The sequence below is a fragment of the Heptranchias perlo genome, chromosome 19 (genome assembly GCF_035084215.1).
Source record: "Heptranchias perlo isolate sHepPer1 chromosome 19, sHepPer1.hap1, whole genome shotgun sequence".
Lineage (NCBI taxonomy): Eukaryota > Metazoa > Chordata > Chondrichthyes > Hexanchiformes > Hexanchidae > Heptranchias > Heptranchias perlo.
Window position 1 is genome coordinate 41211632 of NC_090343.1, and position 22278 is coordinate 41233909.

A 22278-nucleotide genomic window follows, 5' to 3' on the forward strand; every position below is an offset into this window, starting at 1 on the left:
AACTAAGAGATACATAACACTGCATCATTGTTTGTATAAATGCATTTCACCATCAATAATCCAAGCTGTTAACAGAGTTTAACAGCCGGCGCTGACTGTGGGGCTTGTGTGCAGTGACGATGTGTTTACACAATACTCATGGCTGATCTGTCACTGACAGCAGTCTCCAGACACACTTTGGTACAGTACAAAGCAAAAGGAAATTTTATTTAAACTATTGATTAATTCTTACAGAAGAAATCTTCAGGTCCCGGGGTTTTTGTTGTTCTTAATGCACTTTCCCCGATCAAGGCTTGTGTTTCAACCCGATTTCCTTTCCTGCTTGATTCCAATTTCTGCCCTGATTTGATTTTATTCATGCACTGTCCTCCTTATTTCTGATGTGGAGATGCCGGTGATGGACTGGGGTTGACAATTGTAAACAATTTTACAACACCAAGTTATAGTCCAGCAATTTTATTTTAAATTCACAAGCTTTCGGAGATTTCCTCCTTCCTCAGGCAAATGTTTCAAGAGCTCCTTGAAGCCTACGCATTTATACATATAGAACAATACATGGTGTTTACAGATTGCCCCTGCAACTGCCCGTTGCCAAGGCAATCACTGTGTTCAGACAGAGAGGTGTCACCTGCAGAACCCCCGAATACACATTCAACAAAAAAACAAAACGGGGGAAAAAAACCTTATTTCTGGTTAAATTCCCTTTCCTGCTTGGCTTTCTCTCATGCCTCCCTCTCTCCCTGGGTTTCCCAACCGGTTCCCTTCTACTTCTCCCCATTCCTGCCCTGCCTCCCTTGGGCCAGTTGGTGTCAGTGCTCGGCGGCGGAGGAGGAGAAGGAAGCCTCGGCTACGGACAAGCGTAAGGGAACAGCCCCATCCCGGGGAACCCGCCGCCGCAAACACCCAGCGGAGCGCAGAGGCCAGCAGAAAGTTCACTGGAAAGACTCCCTCTGCCGCGTCTGCAAAACCGAGTCAAAAGTTATTCAAATGATTCCAACTTCTACTTAACTTTTATTTTTTCTGACGAGTGAAAAGGCGGGCGGATCGTTTCCCACTGCCCGAGGGAACAAGTCACTGGGAGTCCCGAGGGATCTCAGTCTGGCGGAGCTGGGACTGTGTAGCCGGCTGTTTTCTAGGTTTGTAAAAAGGGAGGGGGTCCGGGAACCCGAGAGGCGCCATTGATAACCATTTATTTGTGGATACGCGGTCCCACCGGTCGAAGTTTGACTCTTTTCAGAAAGCTCAGGCTCCTTAAATAGCTCACTGATCGAGGGCCTCACTCTTTGTATGTTGTTGGGCAGCCTGTCATATATAGATAGATAATTTTATATATATAAAGTAAAACTAGCCCATTGGTTTAAAATGAATTCCTTATACATTCATCAGCAAGAAAGTGCCTTCATGAGAAAGTGTTTTGGGCTGGAGAGAGGGATGCTGCACCAGCTCTGTCACTGACTTTCAGTCTGCCAATGGTGTACTTTATGGGATTTATATCATTGTGTTCTCCGCCTGTGAATGAGAAACAAAAACAGATTTCTGAACGCTTTTTTTTGCAAAGTTAGGTGTATTTTTCCTTAATGAGATTGTGTTGCTCAATAACTGAGGATGTGATTCTCTTGATGCCTCAGTGGGGAAATGCATTTCATAGTCTGGTAGCGTCAGAGCAGCAACATCCTCTCTGCCCTGGTTTGAGTTAGCTGATTACAGACAGGGCATTGGTGGGGGCTCAATGATTCCCCCCATGGTAGTACAGTGTGTCACTATTTCCCCCCCCCCCCCACCATGGTGGCACAATATATTGCTATAGTTCCACCCACTGTAGTACAGTATATTGCTATGATTTGACCCATGGTAGTACAGTATATTGCTCTGATTCCACCCACTAGTACAGTATATTATGATTTGACCCATGGTAGTACAGTATATTGCTATGATTTGACCCAAGGTAGTACAGTATATTGCCGTGATTCCACCTATGGTAGTACAGTATATTGCCGTGATTCCACCTACGGTAGTACAGTATATTGCTCTGATTCCACAAAATTGGATTGACGACAGAAGACAGAGGGTGGTTGTAGAGGGTTGTTTTTCAAACTGGAGGCCTGTGACCAGCGGTGTGCCTCAGGGATCGGTGCTGGGTCCGCCGTTATTTGTTATTTATATTAATGATTTGGATGAGAATTTAGGAGGCATGGTTAGTAAGTTTGCAGATGACACCAAGATTGGTGGCATTGTGGACAGTGAAGAAGGTTATCTAGGATTGCAATGGGATCTTGATAAATTGGGCCAGTGGGCCGATGAATGGCACATGGAGTTTAATTTAGATAAATGTGAGGTGATGCATTTTGGTAGATCGAATCGGGCCAGGACCTACTCCGTTAATGGTAGGGCGTTGGGGAGAGTTATAGAACAAAGAGATCTAGGAGTACAGGTTCATAGCTCCTTGAAAGTGGAGTCACAGGTAGATAGGGTGGTGAAGAAGGCATTCAGCATGCTTGGTTTCATTGGTCAGAACATTGAATACAGGAGTTGGGATGTCTTGTTGAAGTTGTACAAGACATTAGTTAGGCCACACTTGGAATACTGTGTACAGTTCTGGTCACCCTATTATAAAAAGGATATTGTTAAACTAGAAAGAGTGCAGAAAAGATTTACTAGGATGCTACCGGGACTTGATGGTTTGACTTATAGGGAGAGGTTGGATAGACTGAGACTTTTTTTCCTGGAGAGTAGGAGGTTTAGGGGTGATCTTATAGAAGTCTATAAAATAATGAGGGGCATAGATAAGGTAGATAGTCAAAATCTTTTCCCAAAGGTAGGGGAGTCTATAACGAGGGGACATAGATTTAAGGTGAGAGGGGAGAGATACAAAAGGGTCCAGAGGGGCAATTTTTTCACTCAAAGGGTGGTGAGTGTCTGGAACGAGCTGCCAGAGGCAGTAGTAGAGGCGGGTACAATTTTGTCTTTTAAAAAGCATTTGGACAGTTACATGGGTAAGATGGGTATGGAGGGATATGGGCAAAGTGCAGGCAATTGGGACTAGCTTAGTGGTATAAACTGAGCGACATGGACATGTTGGGCCGAAGGGCCTGTTTCCATGTTGTAAACTTCTATGATTCTATGATTCTATTGCTCTGATTCCACCTATGATAGTACAGTATATTGCTCTGATTACACCTACGGTAGTACAGTATATTGCTCTGATTCCACCTATGATAGTACAGTATATTGCCGTGATTCCACCTATGATAGTACAGTATATTGCCGTGATTCCACCTATGGTAGTATAGTATATTGCTCTGATTCCACCTATGGTAGTATAGTATATTGCCGTGATTCCACCTATGGTAGTATAGTATATTGCCGTGATTCCACCTATGGTAGTACAGTATATTGCCGTGATTCCACCTATGGTAGTACAGTATATTGCTCTGATTCCACCTATGATAGTACAGTATATTGCTCTGATTCCACCTATGGTAGTACAGTATATTGCTCTGATTCCACCTATGATAGTACAGTATATTGCTCTGATTCCACCTATGGTAGTACAGTATATTGCCGTGATTCCACCTATGATAGTACAGTATATTGCTCTGATTCCACCTATGGTAGTACAGTACATTGCTCTGATTCCACCTATGATAGTACAGTATATTGCTCTGATTCCACCTATGATAGTACAGTATATTGCCGTGATTCCACCTATGATAGTACAGTATATTGCTCTGATTCCACCTATGGTAGTACAGTATATTGCCGTGATTCCACCTATGATAGTACAGTATATTGCTCTGATTCCACCTATGGTAGTACAGTATATTGCTCTGATTCCACCTATGGTAGTACAGTACATTGCTCTGATTCCACCTATGATAGTACAGTATATTGCTCTGATTCCACCTATGATAGTACAGTATATTGCTCTGATTCCACCTATGATAGTACAGTATATTGCTCTGATTCCACCTATGATAGTACAGTATATTGCTCTGATTCCACCTATGGTAGTACAGTATATTGCCGTGATTCCACCTACGGTAGTACAGTATATTGCTCTGATTCCACCTATGATAGTACAGTATATTGCTCTGATTCCACCTATGATAGTACAGTATATTGCTCTGATTCCACCTATGATAGTACAGTATATTGCTCTGATTCCACCTATGGTAGTACAGTATATTGCTCTGATTCCACCTATGATAGTACAGTATATTGCTCTGATTCCACCTATGGTAGTACAGTATATTGCTCTGATTCCACCTATGGTAGTACAGTATATTGCTCTGATTCCACCTATGGTAGTACAGTATATTGCTCTGATTCCACCTACGATAGTACAGTATATTGCTCTGATTCCACCTATGGTAGTACAGTATATTGCTCTGATTCCACCTATGGTAGTACAGTATATTGCTCTGATTCTACCTATGGTAGTACAGTATATTGCTCTGATTCCACCTATGATAGTACAGTATATTGCTCTGATTCCACCTATGGTAGTACAGTATATTGCTCTGATTCCACCTATGATAGTACAGTATATTGCTCTGATTCCACCTATGGTAGTACAGTATATTGCCGTGATTCCACCTATGGTAGTACAGTATATTGCTCTGATTCCACCTATGGTAGTACAGTATATTGCTCTGATTCCACCTATGATAGTACAGTATATTGCCGTGATTCCACCTATGGTAGTACAGTATATTGCTCTGATTCCACCTATGATAGTACAGTATATTGCTCTGATTCCACCTATGATAGTACAGTATATTGCTCTGATTCCACCTATGGTAGTACAGTATATTGCTCTGATTCCACCTATGGTAGTACAGTATATTGCCGTGATTCCACCTATGGTAGTACAGTATATTGCTCTGATTCCACCTATGATAGTACAGTATATTGCCGTGATTCCACCTATGATAGTACAGTATATTGCTCTGATTCCACCTTTGGTAGTACAGTATATTGCTCTGATTCCACCTATGGTAGTACAGTATATTGCTCTGATTCCACCTATGATAGTACAGTATATTGCTCTGATTCCACCTATGGTAGTACAGTATATTGCTCTGATTCCACCTATGATAGTACAGTATATTGCTCTGATTCCACCTATGATAGTACAGTATATTGCTCTGATTCCACCTATGGTAGTACAGTATATTGCCCTGATTCCACCTATGATAGTACAGTATATTGCCGTGATTCCACCTATGATAGTATAATATTGTAATCCACTCATTAAATGGAAAATATAAACTTCATGCGAAGTTTTATATTACAATATCCCTTCTCATAGGTCTATGTAATTTCCTGTATGTTGTATATCGATGTTAGACGTAGTCACACTCCTCACCTTAAATGCCATACTATGATGTCATGTAAACACTTGCCTGGACAATGTGGCTTATTTTTTTTTGATGTGCTTTGCAGAGTGTGGTGTGTGGCATGGCCTCGAAAATTCTACACAGGTTTCGGAGGAAGGTTGGAAAACACAGTGCAACTGAGGAAACGGTAGAAGATTTTCCTGAAGGATCAGAACTTGATGACGACACAGAGGGAGTGTCTGCACGCCTGGCTGGGACGCTGAGTTTTGGAGATGCAGATGTGGCAGATGAGGACTGGGCCAAAACAGATGCTGCGGACAGTGACCCTGACTTTTTACACAGCTTTGAGAGTGACAGGGTTGAAAGTACAGGTAAATATTCCTTTTAAAAATGTAGTTTGTAAATTCTTAAAATTCCAATTTTATATGCCAGTGTTGTCCTTACTACGTAAGTGTGTGATGATATTCATTGTTTACATCAAGATTTCCTTAGTTAGGTTCAAACTTGCTACTGTGAACCAAGAGTACTGGGTGGAGTTATTACTGGACAATCCAATTAATAAAGTTAGAGGGTTTGCTTTGGAGAATAGTGGACAGAGTGGAATGAACACATCGTCATATGGTGCCATTCATCTAATTGACAAATTGAGGCAATGTCTTTAAACAAAAGCAATGTTTGAGCGGTTTATAACTCTTTAGTTTACAGCTTTGAAATTGTGGCAGACTATCTTGTTGTTATTGTTTGATCTGTACAGTAATTTTATTCAGTCCCATTATCTTGTGGCATTGTATCTGTGTGGTGAACACATCATTGTTTCCTATTGCCAGTTCTGGCATTAGTATCTGTCACTGTGAAAACTAGAATGCACTGTGCTCTGTCGCTGACATGTTATGACATTCATGCTGAAGGATTAACAGTTGTACTGTCCTTAGAATAATTTACAAAAGAGTCTGTAAATGCAGAAAAAATAATACACATTAGCAAGTTGCACAGACTTGAGCTTGAATAATTAGCACTAATATTGCATATACCACTAAGTCTGCTTACTGGAAGTGTTTTATTTAAGCCTCTTCTGTTAAAGGAAAAGTGGAGGAAGACCATTGCTACGACTGACTTCATGTCCTTTGCAGTGTGTTGTACAATGACAGGCTTAGTAAGCTCGTATCATGTATGTTACTCTGTCTCACTCCAAGACAGTGCAGTGGAGGAAGGATCGACTGAGTTAATGGGGGGGGGGGTGCGGCGGGTGAGGGGGGGGCGGCGGGGCGGAGGGTGGAGGACAACTGTTGACAAAGTAGGACTCGCAAGCTCAAAGAATTCCACGTTTCCACCACCCTTTCTGTGAAAAAGTGCTTCCTTAATTTCACCACTGAATGGCCTATCTCTAATTTTAAGATTGTGTTCCCGACAGAGAAAATAGCTTCTCTGTATCTACTCTATTGAATCCTTTTATTATTTTAAACACCTCAATCAGATCACCCCTCAACCTCGCGGCTTCCATGAAGCAAACATGCAACAACAACAACAACAGCAACAACAACAACTCGCATTTATATAGCACCTTTAACATAGTAAAACATCCCAAGACACTTCACAGGAGCGATTTCAAACAAAATTTGACACATAAGGAAGCATTTGGTCAGGTGACCAAAAGCTTGGTCAAAGAGGTAGGTTTTAAGGAGCATCTTAAAGGAGGAGAGAGAGGTAGAGAGACGAAGAGATTTAGGGAGGAATTCCCGAGCTTACAGCCTAGGCAGCTGAAGGCACGGCCGCCAATGGTGCAGTGATTAAAATCGGGGATGTGCAAGAGGCAAGAATTGGAGGAGCGCTGAGATCCCGGAGGGTTGTAGGGCTGGAGGAGGTTACCAAGATAGAGAGGGGCGAGACCATGGAGGGATTTTAAAACAAGGATGAGGATTTTAATATTGAGGCGTTCCCAGACCGGGAGCCAATGTAGGTCAGCGAGCACAGGGGTGATGGGAGAACGGGACTTGGTGTGAGTTAGGATACGGGCAGTAGAGTTTTGGATGAGCTCAAGTTTATGGAGGGTGGAAGATGGGAGGCCAGTCAGGACAGCATTAGAATAGTCCAGTCTGGAGGTTACAAAGGCATAGTTGAGGGTTTCAGCAACAGATGAGCTGAGGTAGGGGCGGAGACACGCCTTGTTGCGGAGGTGGATGTAGGCAGTCTTGGTGATGGAGTGGGCCTGTGGCCGGAAGCTCATCTCAGGGTCAAATCGGACACCAAGGTTGCGAACGGTCTGGTTCAGCCTCAGACAGTGGCCAGGGAGAGGGATGGAGTCGGTGGCTAGGGAACAGAGTTTGTGGTGGGGACCAAAGACAATGGCTTTGGTCTTCCCAATATTTAATTGTAGAAAATTTTTGCTCATCCAGTACTGGATGTCAGACCAGCAATGTGACAAATGAGAGACAATGGAGGGATCGAGGGAGGTGGTTCTGAGGTAGAACTGGGTGTCATCAGCGTACATGTGGAATCTGATATGTTTTTGGATGATGGCACCGAGGGGCTGCGTGAAGATGAGAAATAGGATCGGGCCAAGGATAGATCCTTGGGGGACTCCAGAGGTAACAGTGCGGGAGTGGGAAGAGAAGCCATTGCAGGTGATTCTCTGACTGCTACTGGATAGATAAGAATGGAACCAGGTGAGCATAGTCCCATCCAGCTGGACGACAGAGAGGCATTGGAGGAGTATGGTTTGGTTAACCGTGTCAAAAGCTGCAGACTGGTCGAGAAGGATGAGGAGGGATAGTTTACCATGATCACAGTCACATAGGATGTCATTTGTGACTTTGATCAGGGCCGTTTCAGTAACATGGCAGGAGCAGTAACCTGATTGGAGGGATTGAAACATGACGAAAGGTCTTCGACCTCAAACGTTAACTCTGTTTCTTTCTCCACAGAGGCTGCCTCACTTGCTGAGCTTTTCCAGCATTTTCTATTTTTATTTCAAACATGGAGTTGCGGAAAAGATGGGCACGGATTTGAGAGGCGACAACACGTTCAAGGACTTTGGAGAGGAAAGAGAGTTTGGAGATGGGGTGGTAGTTTGCAAGGACAGAGGGGTCAAGAGTGGGTTTTTTGAGGAGGGGTGTGATGACAGCAGATTTAAAGAGGAGGGGGACAGTACCTGAGGAGAGGGAACCGTTGACAATATCAACTAACATGGGGGCCAGGAAGGGAAGTTAGGTGGCCAGCAGCTTAGTGGGAATAGGGTTGAGGGAGCAGGAGGTGGGTTTCATGTTCAAGGTGGGCTCAGAGAGGGCATGAGGGGAGATAGGAGGGTAACGAGAGAAAAATGCGAGTTCAGGGCTAGGGCAAGGGGGAAGCATAGAGGAAATTTGGCTTGGTGGGCTAGGGGAAGGGAGGGAAACAGCAGAGGCAGCTGAATGGATGGTCTCAATCTTAATGACAAAGAAGTCCACAAGCTCCTCGTACTTTTCGTTGGAGTTGAGGAGGCAGGGGAGAGGGGTTTAAGAAGTCGGTTTGTCGTGGTGAAGAGAAGCCGGGAGTTATCTTTGCATTCTATGATGATCCTGGAATAGTGAGCAGTTCTGGCAGAGGAGAACAGGACCCAATAGTACTTTATGTGGTTCAACCAGATCTGGCAATGAATGGCTAAACCAGTTGTCCACCTTAAGTGTTCAAGTCTACATCCCTTGCACTTAAAGGAGCAGAGATGAGTGCCGTACCGGGGGAATGACCAGGGTGAGAGAGACTAACGGTTTTTAATGGGGACAAGGGCATCAAAGGTGGAAGTGAGGGTGTGATTGAGCAGATCAGTAGCTGCAGATATGTCGTAGTGAATGGAGGGCCAAAGGCTAGACAGTTGGGAATTTGAAAGTGCCGTTGTGAGTGACCTGGGAGAGAGTTTTTTCCAGAGATGAACACAGAAGGAAATGGGGTTGGGAGGGGGAAGGGGGATGTGGGTGGAGAGGGCTATAAAGAAGTGATCAGAGATGGCCTGATCCGTGATTGACACGATTGGAGTAGAGAGGCCACGTCAGATGGCAAGGCTGAGGGGGTGGCTGTGATTTGGTGATAAGGGCCACATTGCCACCGTGGCGGTCTGGCGGGGCAAGTGGTGGAAGATATAGCCGGGCGGGGCAAGTGGTGGAAGATATAGCCAAGCGGGGAGGATCTATTATGGGGGAAGGTATCATCACCCATCAGCCAGGTTTCCATCATGGCCATGATGTCAGTGCAATCATCCACAATAAGCTCATGGATGGCAAGGGCCTTGTTCACAAGTGAACGGACATTCTGGAGGGAGATGTGGAGAGGGGCGGTGATAGCTGATCCACTGGCAGAGTCCACAGGGTCAGTGCTGGGAGGGGTGAGTGGGACAGGAAGGAGATTGAGAAGATTATCTCTAGCGGGCGCGCTGGACAGGAAAGTTAGCGAGGGAGTAGAATAGGGCTGTTGGGGTTGCTGTAAATGCATTACATTTATCAACTCTGACTCAAAACTACTTGGGCTTTCTCATTATAATAAGGTTCCCGTTCTCGCATACCCTTCCTATCGATTGGTACAACAAATTGCCCTCCTTCTTATGGATTGGAAACAGGATAACATATTCAAATGAGGGAGAAACCAGACATAGGTAACTCAGAACAATTAGTCTTGCTTCCATTCTTTGTAAAATAATGGCATCTATTTATGAGAAATAAACCTTAGGATTATCTCTACAATAATAACATAGTTAACAAAAGTCAGCATGAATTCAGAAGGGGAAAAGGCTGCCTGACCAGTCACTTGACTTCTTTGAGAAAGTGACAACCCCCAAGTGGTCTCTGGAAAACCCTATCACATGATGCACCTAAAATTTCAAGAGGCATTTGACAAGTTCCATACGAAAGGCAATTAATTAAACTCAGAGTTATAGGGATTCAGGGTAAACTCTTGGAGTGGATAAGGAATTGGCTGAAGTAGAAAATAATTAGAGGAGTTATGGTGGGAGTATTCAGTTCGGTGCCCCACGGCTCTGTTGAGACCACTACTGTTTCTAATTTACATCGGTGACTAATGCAGAAACTCAAAGCAAAGTGGTCCAATTTACAGATGATCCCAAACTGTGGCAGCTCAGAAATTACAGAATGATTTGGATAAAATATGTAAGTGGACAGAGCAGTGGCTGATGCAGTTCAATACAAGCAAGTGTATACTGCAAAAAGCAGGAAAAAAATAAGTGACGCATATACTGCATGAATGGTGTTGAAATAGCTAAGGATGAAGTGGAAAGAGAACTAGAAATTTTAGTAGACTTGATGCTATTCATTTCCAATCAATGCAAGGCAGCCAATAGAATATTGAACTACATAGTCAAAATGGCAGAATTCAAGTCACAGAAATTCAAGAAACTATGCAGTGTTCTGACCACACCTTAAATAACGGATGCTGTGTTTGATTCTGGTCAGCCAGACACAAGAGAGACATTAAAGTGCTAGAAGCAGTGTAGAGAAGAGCGGCAAGAGCGATCCCCTAGTGTCAGAAGTTTATGATACGAAGAACGACCTGGAGAAACTTTTAGTCTGGAAGTGAGGTGTCGGAGAGGTGTTCGTACTGATGGCACAGGCTCAATGCAAATGAAACATGAAATGGCACATGAAACAATATGCTAGCTTTAATTCCTGGAAGAAAACTTGTGGTGCTTAGCTATTTTTTTGGAACCTATCTGGCATTTCCCCTATGATACATCTGCGGACAGTGAATCGGTGGGGGCCCTATTTGAGAAAGCTTTGAAGGTGCAAAATAATTTTGTCCTAAAATAATTGTCATAAACATCACTTTCTCCAACTGCTTCTTCCATCCCATAGCTGAACTGTGCTACTATACAGTGGTTTTCATTTATTTAACCCAGCGGTTGCTTACACTATTAATTCTTTTTTTCTAAATTCTGTTGCTCTACAGTGATTTTTTTAAGCTACAAATTATTGATATAAATTATATTCATATTATACTGTGTACATGGTACAGTGCAGAAGCTTCATTGTAGAAATATTGAATCATAGAATATTACAGCACAGAAGGAGGCCATTTGACCCATTGTGCCTGTGGCCGCGGGCAGTTGAAAAGACTCTCTGTAATCACCAGGCATTGTTCTGTGATTTATAAATGCGATAGGTTCGAGGATTTCATTTCCACATTCACCTGAGGAAGGAGGAAGCCTCCGAAAGCTTGTGGATTTTAAAATAAAATTGTTGGACTATAACTTGGTGTTGTAAAATTGTTTACAATTGTCAACCCCAGTCCATCACTGGCACCTCCACATCTTGACATTCTAAATGAACACAATACTCTAGCTGAGGCCTAACCAGTGATTTACAATGGTTTAGCATAACTTCCTTGCTTTTGTTGTAATGCGTGTTCCTAAGACATGAGATTTAGCAAAAGAATTCAGTGTTCATTTGGGGTGTTAAATGGGGAATGGATACCTCTTTGAGCCTCTCCCCTAATTTTCTTCAGGGTGATTTTGGTGAGTTTTATTGTAATGCCAGTTACTGTTTCATTCCCAAACACATCTGCCTCTTCCTTCTCTGTCCTTAAGTGGATGTGCGAGTCTGTGCAAGTCTACTTCTCTGGCACGACTCCAGTTGTGGGGAGGGATTGTCAGCCTCTGCTATGACATGTGAAGTTCCCGGAAACACTTATCCAACATTATATTTACACCAAGCATGTTATTTCTGTGAATTTTTAAAACTAGTTTATGGATCTTGTATTTTAGCTCCTGTAGCTCTGTTTTCTTTAAAATTTGTTTTGAAGAGATGAATCATAGAATCATAGAAGTTTACAACATGGAAACAGGCCCTTTGGCCCAACATGTCCATGTCGCCCAGTTTATACCACTAAGCTAGTCCCAATTGCCTGCACTTGGCCCATATCCCTCTATACCCAATCAAAACAGAAATATTCACAACTTACCCCACATAACAATGGGCTAGTTACAACTCACACTATATCGAGCTGCACTGGGATCAAACTACAAAGGAATCATTCAACCTACTGTTTTATAAATCTCATTACCCAATTAACTCTACCTAATACTTTAACAGATTAAGTTATAGGAATAGGAGTAGGCCATTCAGCCCCTTGAGTCTGTTCTGCTATGCAGTTAGGTCATGGCTGATATGCACCTCAACTCCATTTTTCCGTCCTTGTGAGTATAATTTCCAATTGCATGCTCCCAGCTCAGCCTCACCTGCAGGAAGCACATATTTGGGAAATTGCGGTTCGTGCCAGGAAAATTATAAGTTGCGCATGTACAATTTCCTGATATGAGCTCCTGGTGAGTGAGGCTCTGCAATGGGACCACACAGTCAGAATATTGACCCCATAGTATATATGATGTAAATAGATGCTGCATTACGATAATCGACGAGATATCATTTATATTCCACTCACCTTCAGTGTTTGTAAATGGGCCTGCTCACCTGTGGGCTATAAACCATGTCCTAAAGATTTTTTAGGATGCATCCTGTATTAGAAAGAAAAATATTATTATGGACTTTTGTTCAAAGAAGGCTTTGGGCTCAAATGGTAACCATGTTAATCGTTGCTCTAGCATGGTTCTTAACAACCAGTTATTTTGACTTAATAAAGACAGTCACTGTACCTTAACTTCAAAGCCAGTGATGAACACATTGTGACTGAACTTTTGTGTAACCCAGAACAACTCTGCTTTCCACTTTCATTTTATATTTTAAATAATGACTTATTTACATTTTTTAAAATTAAAATTTCTTCCTTGTTTTATTCATTATTTTTCTCCCAGCTCTGTTTCAGCCTCTTGTGTTTGTTGCACAATCGTTTCTTTCTGGTGTACAGTGGATCATTCAAAAGTATTTGGCTTGTTTTTAAACTCCTCTCTGTAATATTTATGTATGTTTTGGATGACTGGGCTCTGTTTGTTTATGATAGAGTTACAGTGGCAGTGAGGTTGGGTACATGCAACAAAGGTTCCTTTGTAGCCAAACTAGATCGAGGCATTGTTTTGCAACTCCAATGTTTACTAACATGGCTTGCATTTGACCTGGTGCGTTTTGGTTAATGGTTAACAATGTTTTCTTTACTCTGTTGATTAAATCTTGCTATAATAGGACAGTGTCTGGAATACCATACACAAAGACAGGAGCACTGAGGCTGTTGCCAACAAAATAGTGCCAGTATTCGAAATATGTTCCTATATTGTTCGCTCACCACACTTGTCCTCACCAACCTCCAACCTCCATCCTATTCCTCAAAACATTGTTTGTAAAACCCTCCAAACTCTTCCTCTCCACCTCCTCAACCATCCTTTTGGTGATTTCCTCTAACCGTATATCGCTGTTCAGTATTTGTTTCCCCTCTGTGAAGCACCTTGGGACTACATTAAAGGTTCAATAGAAAGGCAAGTGCTGCTTGTTTATTTGTTGTCTAATAAAGTGTTTCTCCAAATCATCATTTGCAGAAACCTTTTCGTGCCACCTGCACAGTGGATTTATACACAGCTGAACCCTCACTATTGCTTTCAACACTGTTCGTTTTACATTCGGTCAAACAATTTCAAATCCCTTCCTATCTTTAATTCCTGGACAGCACCACAACGCTCGCAGCTCAACAGCAAAATATAAGTCCTTTTTCCCTTTCCCTGCCACCTCCTTCTCCCCACCCCCCAATTTCCTTCACTCTCTTATCCCCTCCCCCCCCCCCCCTTTCTCTTGATGGTATGGTGGAGCACGGTCCCTTAGGCACCAGCAGCCGTTCAATACCTCGCTCAAGTGACCTTTCTTCGTTTGTGAGCCTAGAGGGGTGACTATTCAACTGTGGAGGGCATCACACCCAACCTCGACCTGTCCCTACCTGACATCCACGTGCCTACTTTTCAGTAGGTGTCACTGGATAGGGATCAAGTGCAGGAACCCAGGTTTGATTTTTGTTTCATTTTTGCCCTCCCTAGCCCAGGAGTGCTGAGGCTGGTTGTACCAGCCCATCTTCAGATCAGGTAGCTCAGCGCAAACCAAGGGCTGAACATAGGACCTTTTAGGTCTGTATTGCTCAGTATCTATCTGATTGGTGCATTCAGTAAGGTGCTGGGTGAGATTTAAGCAGTTGAAAGAGTATTCAAAGACAGCTATGCGATTTGAAATTTTCAAGACTGAGATCGATAAATTTTTGTTAGGTTAGGGTATCAAGTGATATGGATCAAAGGCACGTAAATGGAGTTGAGGTACAGATCAGCCATGATCTGAATGGCGGAATAGGCACAAAGGGCTGAATGGCCCACTCCTGTTCCTATGTTCCTATGCATTAATTACAACTAGCATTAGAGCTGAAAACTCAGCAGAATTGTGGCTGATAGTCGTGCCGCAATTCTGTTCATTTTCCTTTTCATCCTTGGGTTTTGTCAAATTGTAAGTTTATTTTCTGAAAATTAAATTTGTTAACAGTCAGCAGACACTTGCCTCTGAATGAATGTGTTTTAAGGATTGTTCTTACACTCTGTCACATCAGCATGGCAATTATCCCCAGCACTGCCCTCAGCTAACAAGTGTGGCTACACAGAGGAGGCCTGAAAATGGAAATATTTCCAAAGTAAACCTAAAATTACATGGGTACTGAAAGAACAAGCACGTTCTTCCATAGCATCACTTATCCTCAGTGCATTAGGGACCACTCCTGCTGCGTCACATTAATGATGGGCTGCAGCTTTGTAATCCTCTCCTCCCCAGTTCCTCGTTCATGGATGAGTTCCTGATCTTGGTCACTCTGCTGTGAGAAGATGCTGAAGCAACGCAGCTTCACACAGAGATAGGAGATCGGAGGGAGAGTCGTCTTCAGGTTCCTCCTTACGTCCAATTCTGAGTCACGCTGCTTTTCTACTGCCTTAGTTTGGCATCCAGGGACCCAGCCCATGAGCTGGCTCTCAGGGCTTATTCGCTGGATTCTGAGGTCCGGTGGCACACTCGGGTGGACTACAGAAATCGGATTTAACACGATAATCCGGCTCACAGACGCAAGGCTTGCAGAATCTGCATAAAGGGAAGACCAACCAAGAAGGGTTAATACTGGGAGCACGATCCTTCTCTCTACTCTTAGCTGCAGGGGCCTGAATGCTTCATGGTTCTTAATCAAATAGTCTGAAAGGATTTTGCACAACTTCCAGCACGTGAGTGCAAAAGACAAGGCTGAAGCGTTTGCAACCATCTTCAGCCAGAAGTGCCGAGTGGATGATCCATCTCAGCCTCCTCCCGATATCCCCACCATCACGGAAGCCAGTCTTCGGCCAATTCGATTCACTCCACGTGATATCAAGAAACGGCTGAGTGCACTGGATACAGCAAAGGCTATGGGCCCCGACAACATCCCAGCTGTAGTGTTGAAGACTTGTGCTCCAGAACTAGCTGCGCCTCTAGCCAAGCTGTTTCAGTACAGCTACAACACTGGCATCCACCCGACAATGTGGAAAATTGCCCAGGTATGTCCTGTCCACAAAAAGCAGGACAAATCCAATCCGGCCAATTACCGCCCCATCAGTCTACTCTCTATCATCAGCAAAGTGATGGAAGGTGTTGTCGACAGTGCTATCAAGCGGCACTTACTCACCAATAACCTGCTCACCGATGCTCAGTTTGGGTTCCGCCAGGACCACTCGGCTCCAGACCTCATTACAGCCTTGGTCCAAACATGGACAAAAGAGCTGAATTCCAGAGGTGAGGTGAGAGTGACTGCCCTTGACATCAAGGCAGCATTTGACCGAGTGTGGCACCAAGGAGCCCTAGTAAAATTGAAGTCCATGGGAATCAGGGGGAAAACTCTCCAGTGGCTGGAGTCATACCTAGCACAAAGGAAGATGGTAGTGGTTGTTGGAGGCCAATCATCTCAGCCCCAGGGCATTGCTGCAGGAGTTCCTCAGGGCAGTGTCCTAGGCCCAACCATCTTCAGCTGCTTCATCAATGACCTTCCCTCCATCATAAGGTCAGAAATGGGGATGTTCGCTGATGACTCCACAGTGTTCAGTTCCATTCGCAACCCCTCAGATAATGAAGCAGTCCGAGCCCGCATGCAGCAAGACCTGGACAACATCCAGGCTTGGGCTGATAAGTGGCAAGTAACATTCGCGCCAGATAAGTGCCAGGCAATGACGATCTCCAACAAGAGAGAGTCTAACCACCTCCCCTTGACATTCAACGGCATTACCATCGCCGAATCCCCCACCATCAACATCCTGGGGGTCACCATTGACCAGAAACTGAACTGGACCAGCCATATAAATACTGTGGCTACGAGAGCAGGTCAGAGGCTGGGTATTCTACGGCGAGTGACTCACCTCCTGACTCCCCAAAACCTTTCCACCATCTACAAGGCACAAGTCAGGAGTGTGATGGAATACTCTCCACTTGCCTGGATGAGTGCAGCTCCAACAACACTCAAGAAGCTCGACACCATCCAAGATAAAGCAGCCCGCTTGATTGGCACCCCATCCACCACCCTAAACATTCACTCCCTTCACCACCGGCGCACTGTGGCTGCAGTGTGCACCATCCACAGGATGCACTGCAGCAACTCGCCAAGGCTTCTTCGACAGCACCTCCCAAACCCGCGACCTCTACCACCTAGAAGGACAAGAGCAGCAGGCGCATGGGAACAACACCACCTGCACGTTCCCCTCCAAGTCACACACCATCCCGACTTGGAAATATATCGCCGTTCCTTCATTGTCGCTGGGTCAAAATCCTGGAACTCCCTTCTTAACAGCACAGTGGGAGAACCGTCACCACACGGACTGCAGCGGTTCAAGAAGGCGGCTCACCACCACCTTCTCGAGGGCAATTAGGGATGGGCAATAAATGCCGGCCTTGTCAGCGACGCCCACATCCCATGAACGAATAGAAAAAAAAAACTTCCTTTTGTTGCTGTTTAATAGTGAACGTTAATGAACTGAGTGAGTCAGTTTTGCATCCTCTTATCATCTAATGCAAACTTTGCTAGAGATAGGTAAATGACTTCAGACCTTGGATACAGGCTGCCGATAGAATGAGTACGCAGTATGTACAAATAAACTAATACGAGGCATAATGTAATCCAAGGTATTTAATGTCCATTGTTTTCATCATTATGGCACTTTTATTCAGTTTTTTTCCATTCAGCAAGGAATGGTATGATCAATTGTAACTGGCTGCGTGTTGGTGTGTAATGTTCATCCTGCAGGTCTGAGGCTAGTAGCATTGTCAGAGATCTATGAAGGAAATAATCTGCAGATGATAAGCAGCCATAGAGTTACCTGATGAATAATACAGAGCGATGCCACAGAGGTTTATGTGACATTGTAAGTTACAAGCGTTAAGCTCTTTCAGTTGATTCCTGTCATCTAAAACCCAAGAAAGAACTTGCATTTATGTAGCGCCTTTCACCACCTCAGGTTGTCCCAAAGCGCTTCACAGCCATTGAGGTTTTTTGAAGTGTATTCACTGTTGTAATGTAGGGAAACACGGCAACTAATTTGTGCACAGTATGGTCCCACAAACAGCAATGACATCAAATCTATCTTAGTGCTGTTGGTCAGGATACTACGAACTCTCCTGCTTTTCTTAAAATAGTGTCATGGGATCTCCATGAGTGGAGGGCAGAAGGTACTATGCAGACAAAGGAAATCAGAGAGACTGACACTCCAGATCGCTCTCTCTCTCTACTTAACAGCTGGTCAGAAAACAGAAGTGATGGTGCCGCAGGATTGGAGGACTGCTAACGTCGTACCATTGTTTAAAAAGGGAGAGAGGGATAGACCGAGTAATTACAGGCCAATCAGTCTAACCTCGGTGGTGGGCAAATTATTGGAATCAATTCTGAGGGACAGGATAAACAGTCACTTAGAAAGGCATGGAGTAATCAAGGACAGTCAGCATGGATTTGTTAAGGGAAGGTCATGTCTGACTAAATTGATTGAATTTTTTGACAAGGAGGGTCGATGAGGGTAGTGCATTTGATGATGTCTACATGGGTTTTAGCAATGCTTTTGAAAAGCTCCCACATGGCAGACTGGTCAAAAAAGTACAAGCCCATGGGATCCAAGGGAAAGTGGCAAGTTGGATCCAAAATTGGCTCAGTGGCAGGAAGCAAAGAGTAATGGTCGACGGGTGTTTTTGTGACTGGAAGGCTGTTTCCAGTGGGGTTCCGCAGGGCTCAGTACTAGGTCCCTTGCTTTTTGTGATATATATTGATGATTTGGACTTAAATGTAGGGGGCATGATTAAAAAGTTTGCAGATAATACAAAAATTGGCCGTGTGATTGATAGTGAGGAGGAAAGCTGTAGACTGCAGGAAGATATCAATGGACTGGTCAGGTGGGTAGAAAAGTGGCAAATGAAATTCAATCCGGAGAAGTGTGAGATAATGCATTTGGGGAGGGAAAACAAGGCAAGGGAGTCACAATAAATGGGAGGATACTGAAAGGTGTAGAGGAAGTGAGGGACCTTGGAGTGCATGTCCACAGATCCCTGAATGTAGCAGGACAGGTAGATAAGGTGGTTCAGAAGGCATATGGAATACTTTCCTTTATTAGCCGAGGCATAGAATATAAGAGCAGGGAGGTTATGCTGGAACTGTATAAAACACTGGTTAGGCCACAGCTTGAGTACTGGTCACCACATTACAGGAAGGATGTAATTGCACTAGAGGGGGTACAGAGAAGATTTACGAGGATGTTGCCAGGACTGGAGAATTTTAGTTATGAGGAAAGATTGGATAGACTGGGGTTGTTCTCTTTGGAACAGAGGAGGCTGAGGGGTGATTTAATTGAGGTGCACAAAATTATGACGGGCTTAGATAGAGTGGATAGGAAGGACCTATTTCCCATAGCAGAGAGGTCAATAACCAGGGGGCATAGATTTCAAGTGATTGGTAGAAGGATTAGAGGGGAGCTGAGGAAAAGTGTTTTCACCCAGAGAGTGGTGGGGGTCTGGAACTCACTGCCTGAAAAAGTACCTGGATGTGCACCTGAAGTGCTGTGACCTACAAGGCTATGGACCAAGTGCTGGAAAGTGGGATTAGGCTGAGTGGCTCATTTTCGGCCAGCATGGATACGATGGACTGAATGGCCTCCTTCTGTGCCGTAAATTTTCGATGATTCTGTAATCACCCTCCCACTGTGTGGCTGGGGATCATAGATGGTGTGAGGAGACACTGGAAGGGAGAAAAAAAATCTCTTAAATATAAAAGAATTGTGAGTGCAGTTGATGCCATTGTTGAGTACGTTAGTTCCAGATTTGTGAACAGATGATGAATATTGTACCACGTGCAGAACATTGCCCACTTTTGCCTTTGGCACAGTTAGAAGTATTGTGCTTTTAACAAATATGTTGGCATCTGCCACAGAGGTACTGGTGATGAAATTTGTGTACAAGTTTCCTTAGCACCTTTTGTAAATACTCTTCACTGTATCTGACCATAGATGCATGATAACAATGACCATCTGATTGGACAGCTTAGATTTATAAAGAACCCACAATTACATAGAACCTTATTATATCTGCAGCATGCCCCAAAGCACTTCAAAGTCGAAGAATTGCTTTTGAACATAGGAACCGAAGTAGGCCATTCAGCCCCTCAAGCCTATTCCACCATTCAATTAGATCATGGCTGATCTGTATCTTAACTCCATCTACCCACCTTGGTTCCATAATCTTTAATACTCTTGCCTAACAAATCAATCTCAGTTTTTAAATTTTCAATTGACCTAGACTCAACAGCTTTTTGGGGGAAAGAGTTCCAGATTTTCATTATCCTTTATGTGAAGAAGTGCTTCCTGACATCACCCCTGAATGGCCTAGCTCTAATTTTAAGGTTATGCCCCCCTGTTCTGGACTTTCCTACCAGAGGAAATAGTTTCTGTCTGTCTACCCTATCAAATCCTTTAATCATCTTAAGCACCTCAATTAGATCATCTTAGTTTAATGTCTCATCCTAAAGATGGCACCTCCAACAATGCATCAATCCATCAGGACTGCACTGAAATGCTAGCCCAGATTATGTGCTTAAGTCCTGGAAGAGGTGGATGAGGGGCTTGAACCCCCAACCTTCTGAATCAAGAAAGAGTGCTCCCGACCGAGCCAGCTCACAATAATAAATATATGCTGTTATGTTAAGTATATCATATGGGGCTCTCTGGTGGCTCAGTGAGTTTATACAGAGGGCAGCTGAGTGATGCCGACCAAGAAATTCTCTGGTTCACTCCCTGGTCTGTGCTGTGTTTGCTGATCTCAACTAGGGCATGCATTGGAGCTCTGCAGTACCCAAGTTAAAGAGATTAAAATTGGAAATTTCCTGCTTCAGATTGTGCTCTAATGATCCCTGTTGAGGTGCATGTATGTGGACATTAGTGAGGGCAGCACTGGGCTCTGATGTGATGACCCCTTCCCCAGTGCAATAACCTGCTGGCACTCGCTGTCAAGGCTCACACATGAATAATGGCAACTTGGGCATTAGAGGGCAATTCATGCCCCTGGAACAGTACCCTAGCAAGGGAACAGTGAGTTCAGGAAGGGAGGGGTAAATTAGCAGGTTTTGTTAAAACTGTATTATTGTATATTAAAGGTTCATTTCCAACAATCCAGTCTGGGTATGTTTGAATCTTTTTATCCGATTATGTTGAAAGTTTTTGTTATTTGCAGAGACCACCAATAGTAGCAGGTCAACTAGAATTTTCAGCTTTTGTGCTGTTCTTTGCAAACTGGATTGCAGCAGAAATGGGAAGCAATGACAATATAAATAATGTTTAAAAGGTGAAGTAGTACAGGATGTTGTGTACTGCAGTCCATCATTGCTTTATAAATTGCTTGCAGATATAGCAAGTCCTACTCAGTATGTGACAGTGAAATTTCCAATTTCCTCAATGAAGGAGGAAGTCTTTGGAGGCAAAGGAGGAAGTGGGCTGATCTCCGTGTGACTGAGTTATGTAGCCTATTCTCAGTGGCTCTGTCGTGTTGATGAGATGGTGATTTGAGCAAATTGGGAGGATTTGTATAACAAGACATTCAAGTGAATGAAACAGAATGCAACATCACACCTGTATTACTTTGTATGGCTGTTTGTATTTACGGAAACGGTCTCTTGAGAGGGGGAAGGAATACTAATTTTTCCCTTTACCAATTAAGTTGATCATCTGTGCCGCTGCTCGCAGACAAAAATCTAAATATTTACATCTCATTGTGGAACTCTTATTTCTTTTTCGTATGTCAGCAAAAGGTATGCAATTTCTCCCAATTAATTATTATTTGTAATTTACATTTATTTTACAATCCTAAATGTTTTCAGATTAGTTTTGACATCTTCATATTTCTTAGTCTTTTGTCGCATTCATACTCCCCACTTTTAGTGCCTTCAAATGATAGCTTGACTCAGTTGGTAGCCCTCTTGCCTCTGAGTCAGTAGATTTTGGGTTCAAGCTTTAAGCACACATTCTGACTGACCATGCAGTACTGAGGGAGTGATGCTGTGTCGGAGGCACCTTGTTTCAGATGAGACCCTAAACTGATGGTCATAAGAACATAAGAAATTGTAGTAAGACTTCCTTACTCTTGTACTCCAACCTCCTTGCAATAAAGGCCAACATGCTATTTGCCTTCCTAATTGCCTGCTATACCTGCATGCTAACCTTTTTGTGTTTCTTGTACGAGGACACCCAAATCCCTCAACACCAACATTTAATAGTTTCTGACCATTTAAAAAGGTATTCTGTTTTTCTATTCTTCCTACCAAAGCGAATAACCTCACATTTCTCCACATTATACTCCATCTGCCACCTTCTTGCCCACTCACTTAACCTTTCTATATCCCTTTGCAGACTCTTTGTATCCTCCTCACAGCTTACTTTCCCACCCACCTTTGTATCATCAGCAAACTTGGATACGTTACACACGGTCCCTTCATCCAAGTCATTAATATAGAT

At 43.6% G+C, this 22278-nt stretch overlaps 1 protein-coding gene across 1 annotated transcript in view; it reads left to right on the plus strand.

The window, feature by feature from the left end:
* The first annotated feature begins 827 nt into the window (after positions 1-827).
* snx21 (sorting nexin family member 21) overlaps positions 828-22278 on the plus strand; it is a 39778-nt gene continuing 18327 nt past the window's right edge. Inside the window, exons 1-2 of the mRNA XM_068000644.1 lie at positions 828-1136; positions 5446-5710. Of these exons, the coding sequence (XP_067856745.1) occupies positions 5461-5710 (250 nt within the window). The 5' untranslated portion in view covers positions 828-1136; positions 5446-5460. The remainder of the gene's footprint in view (positions 1137-5445; positions 5711-22278) is intronic.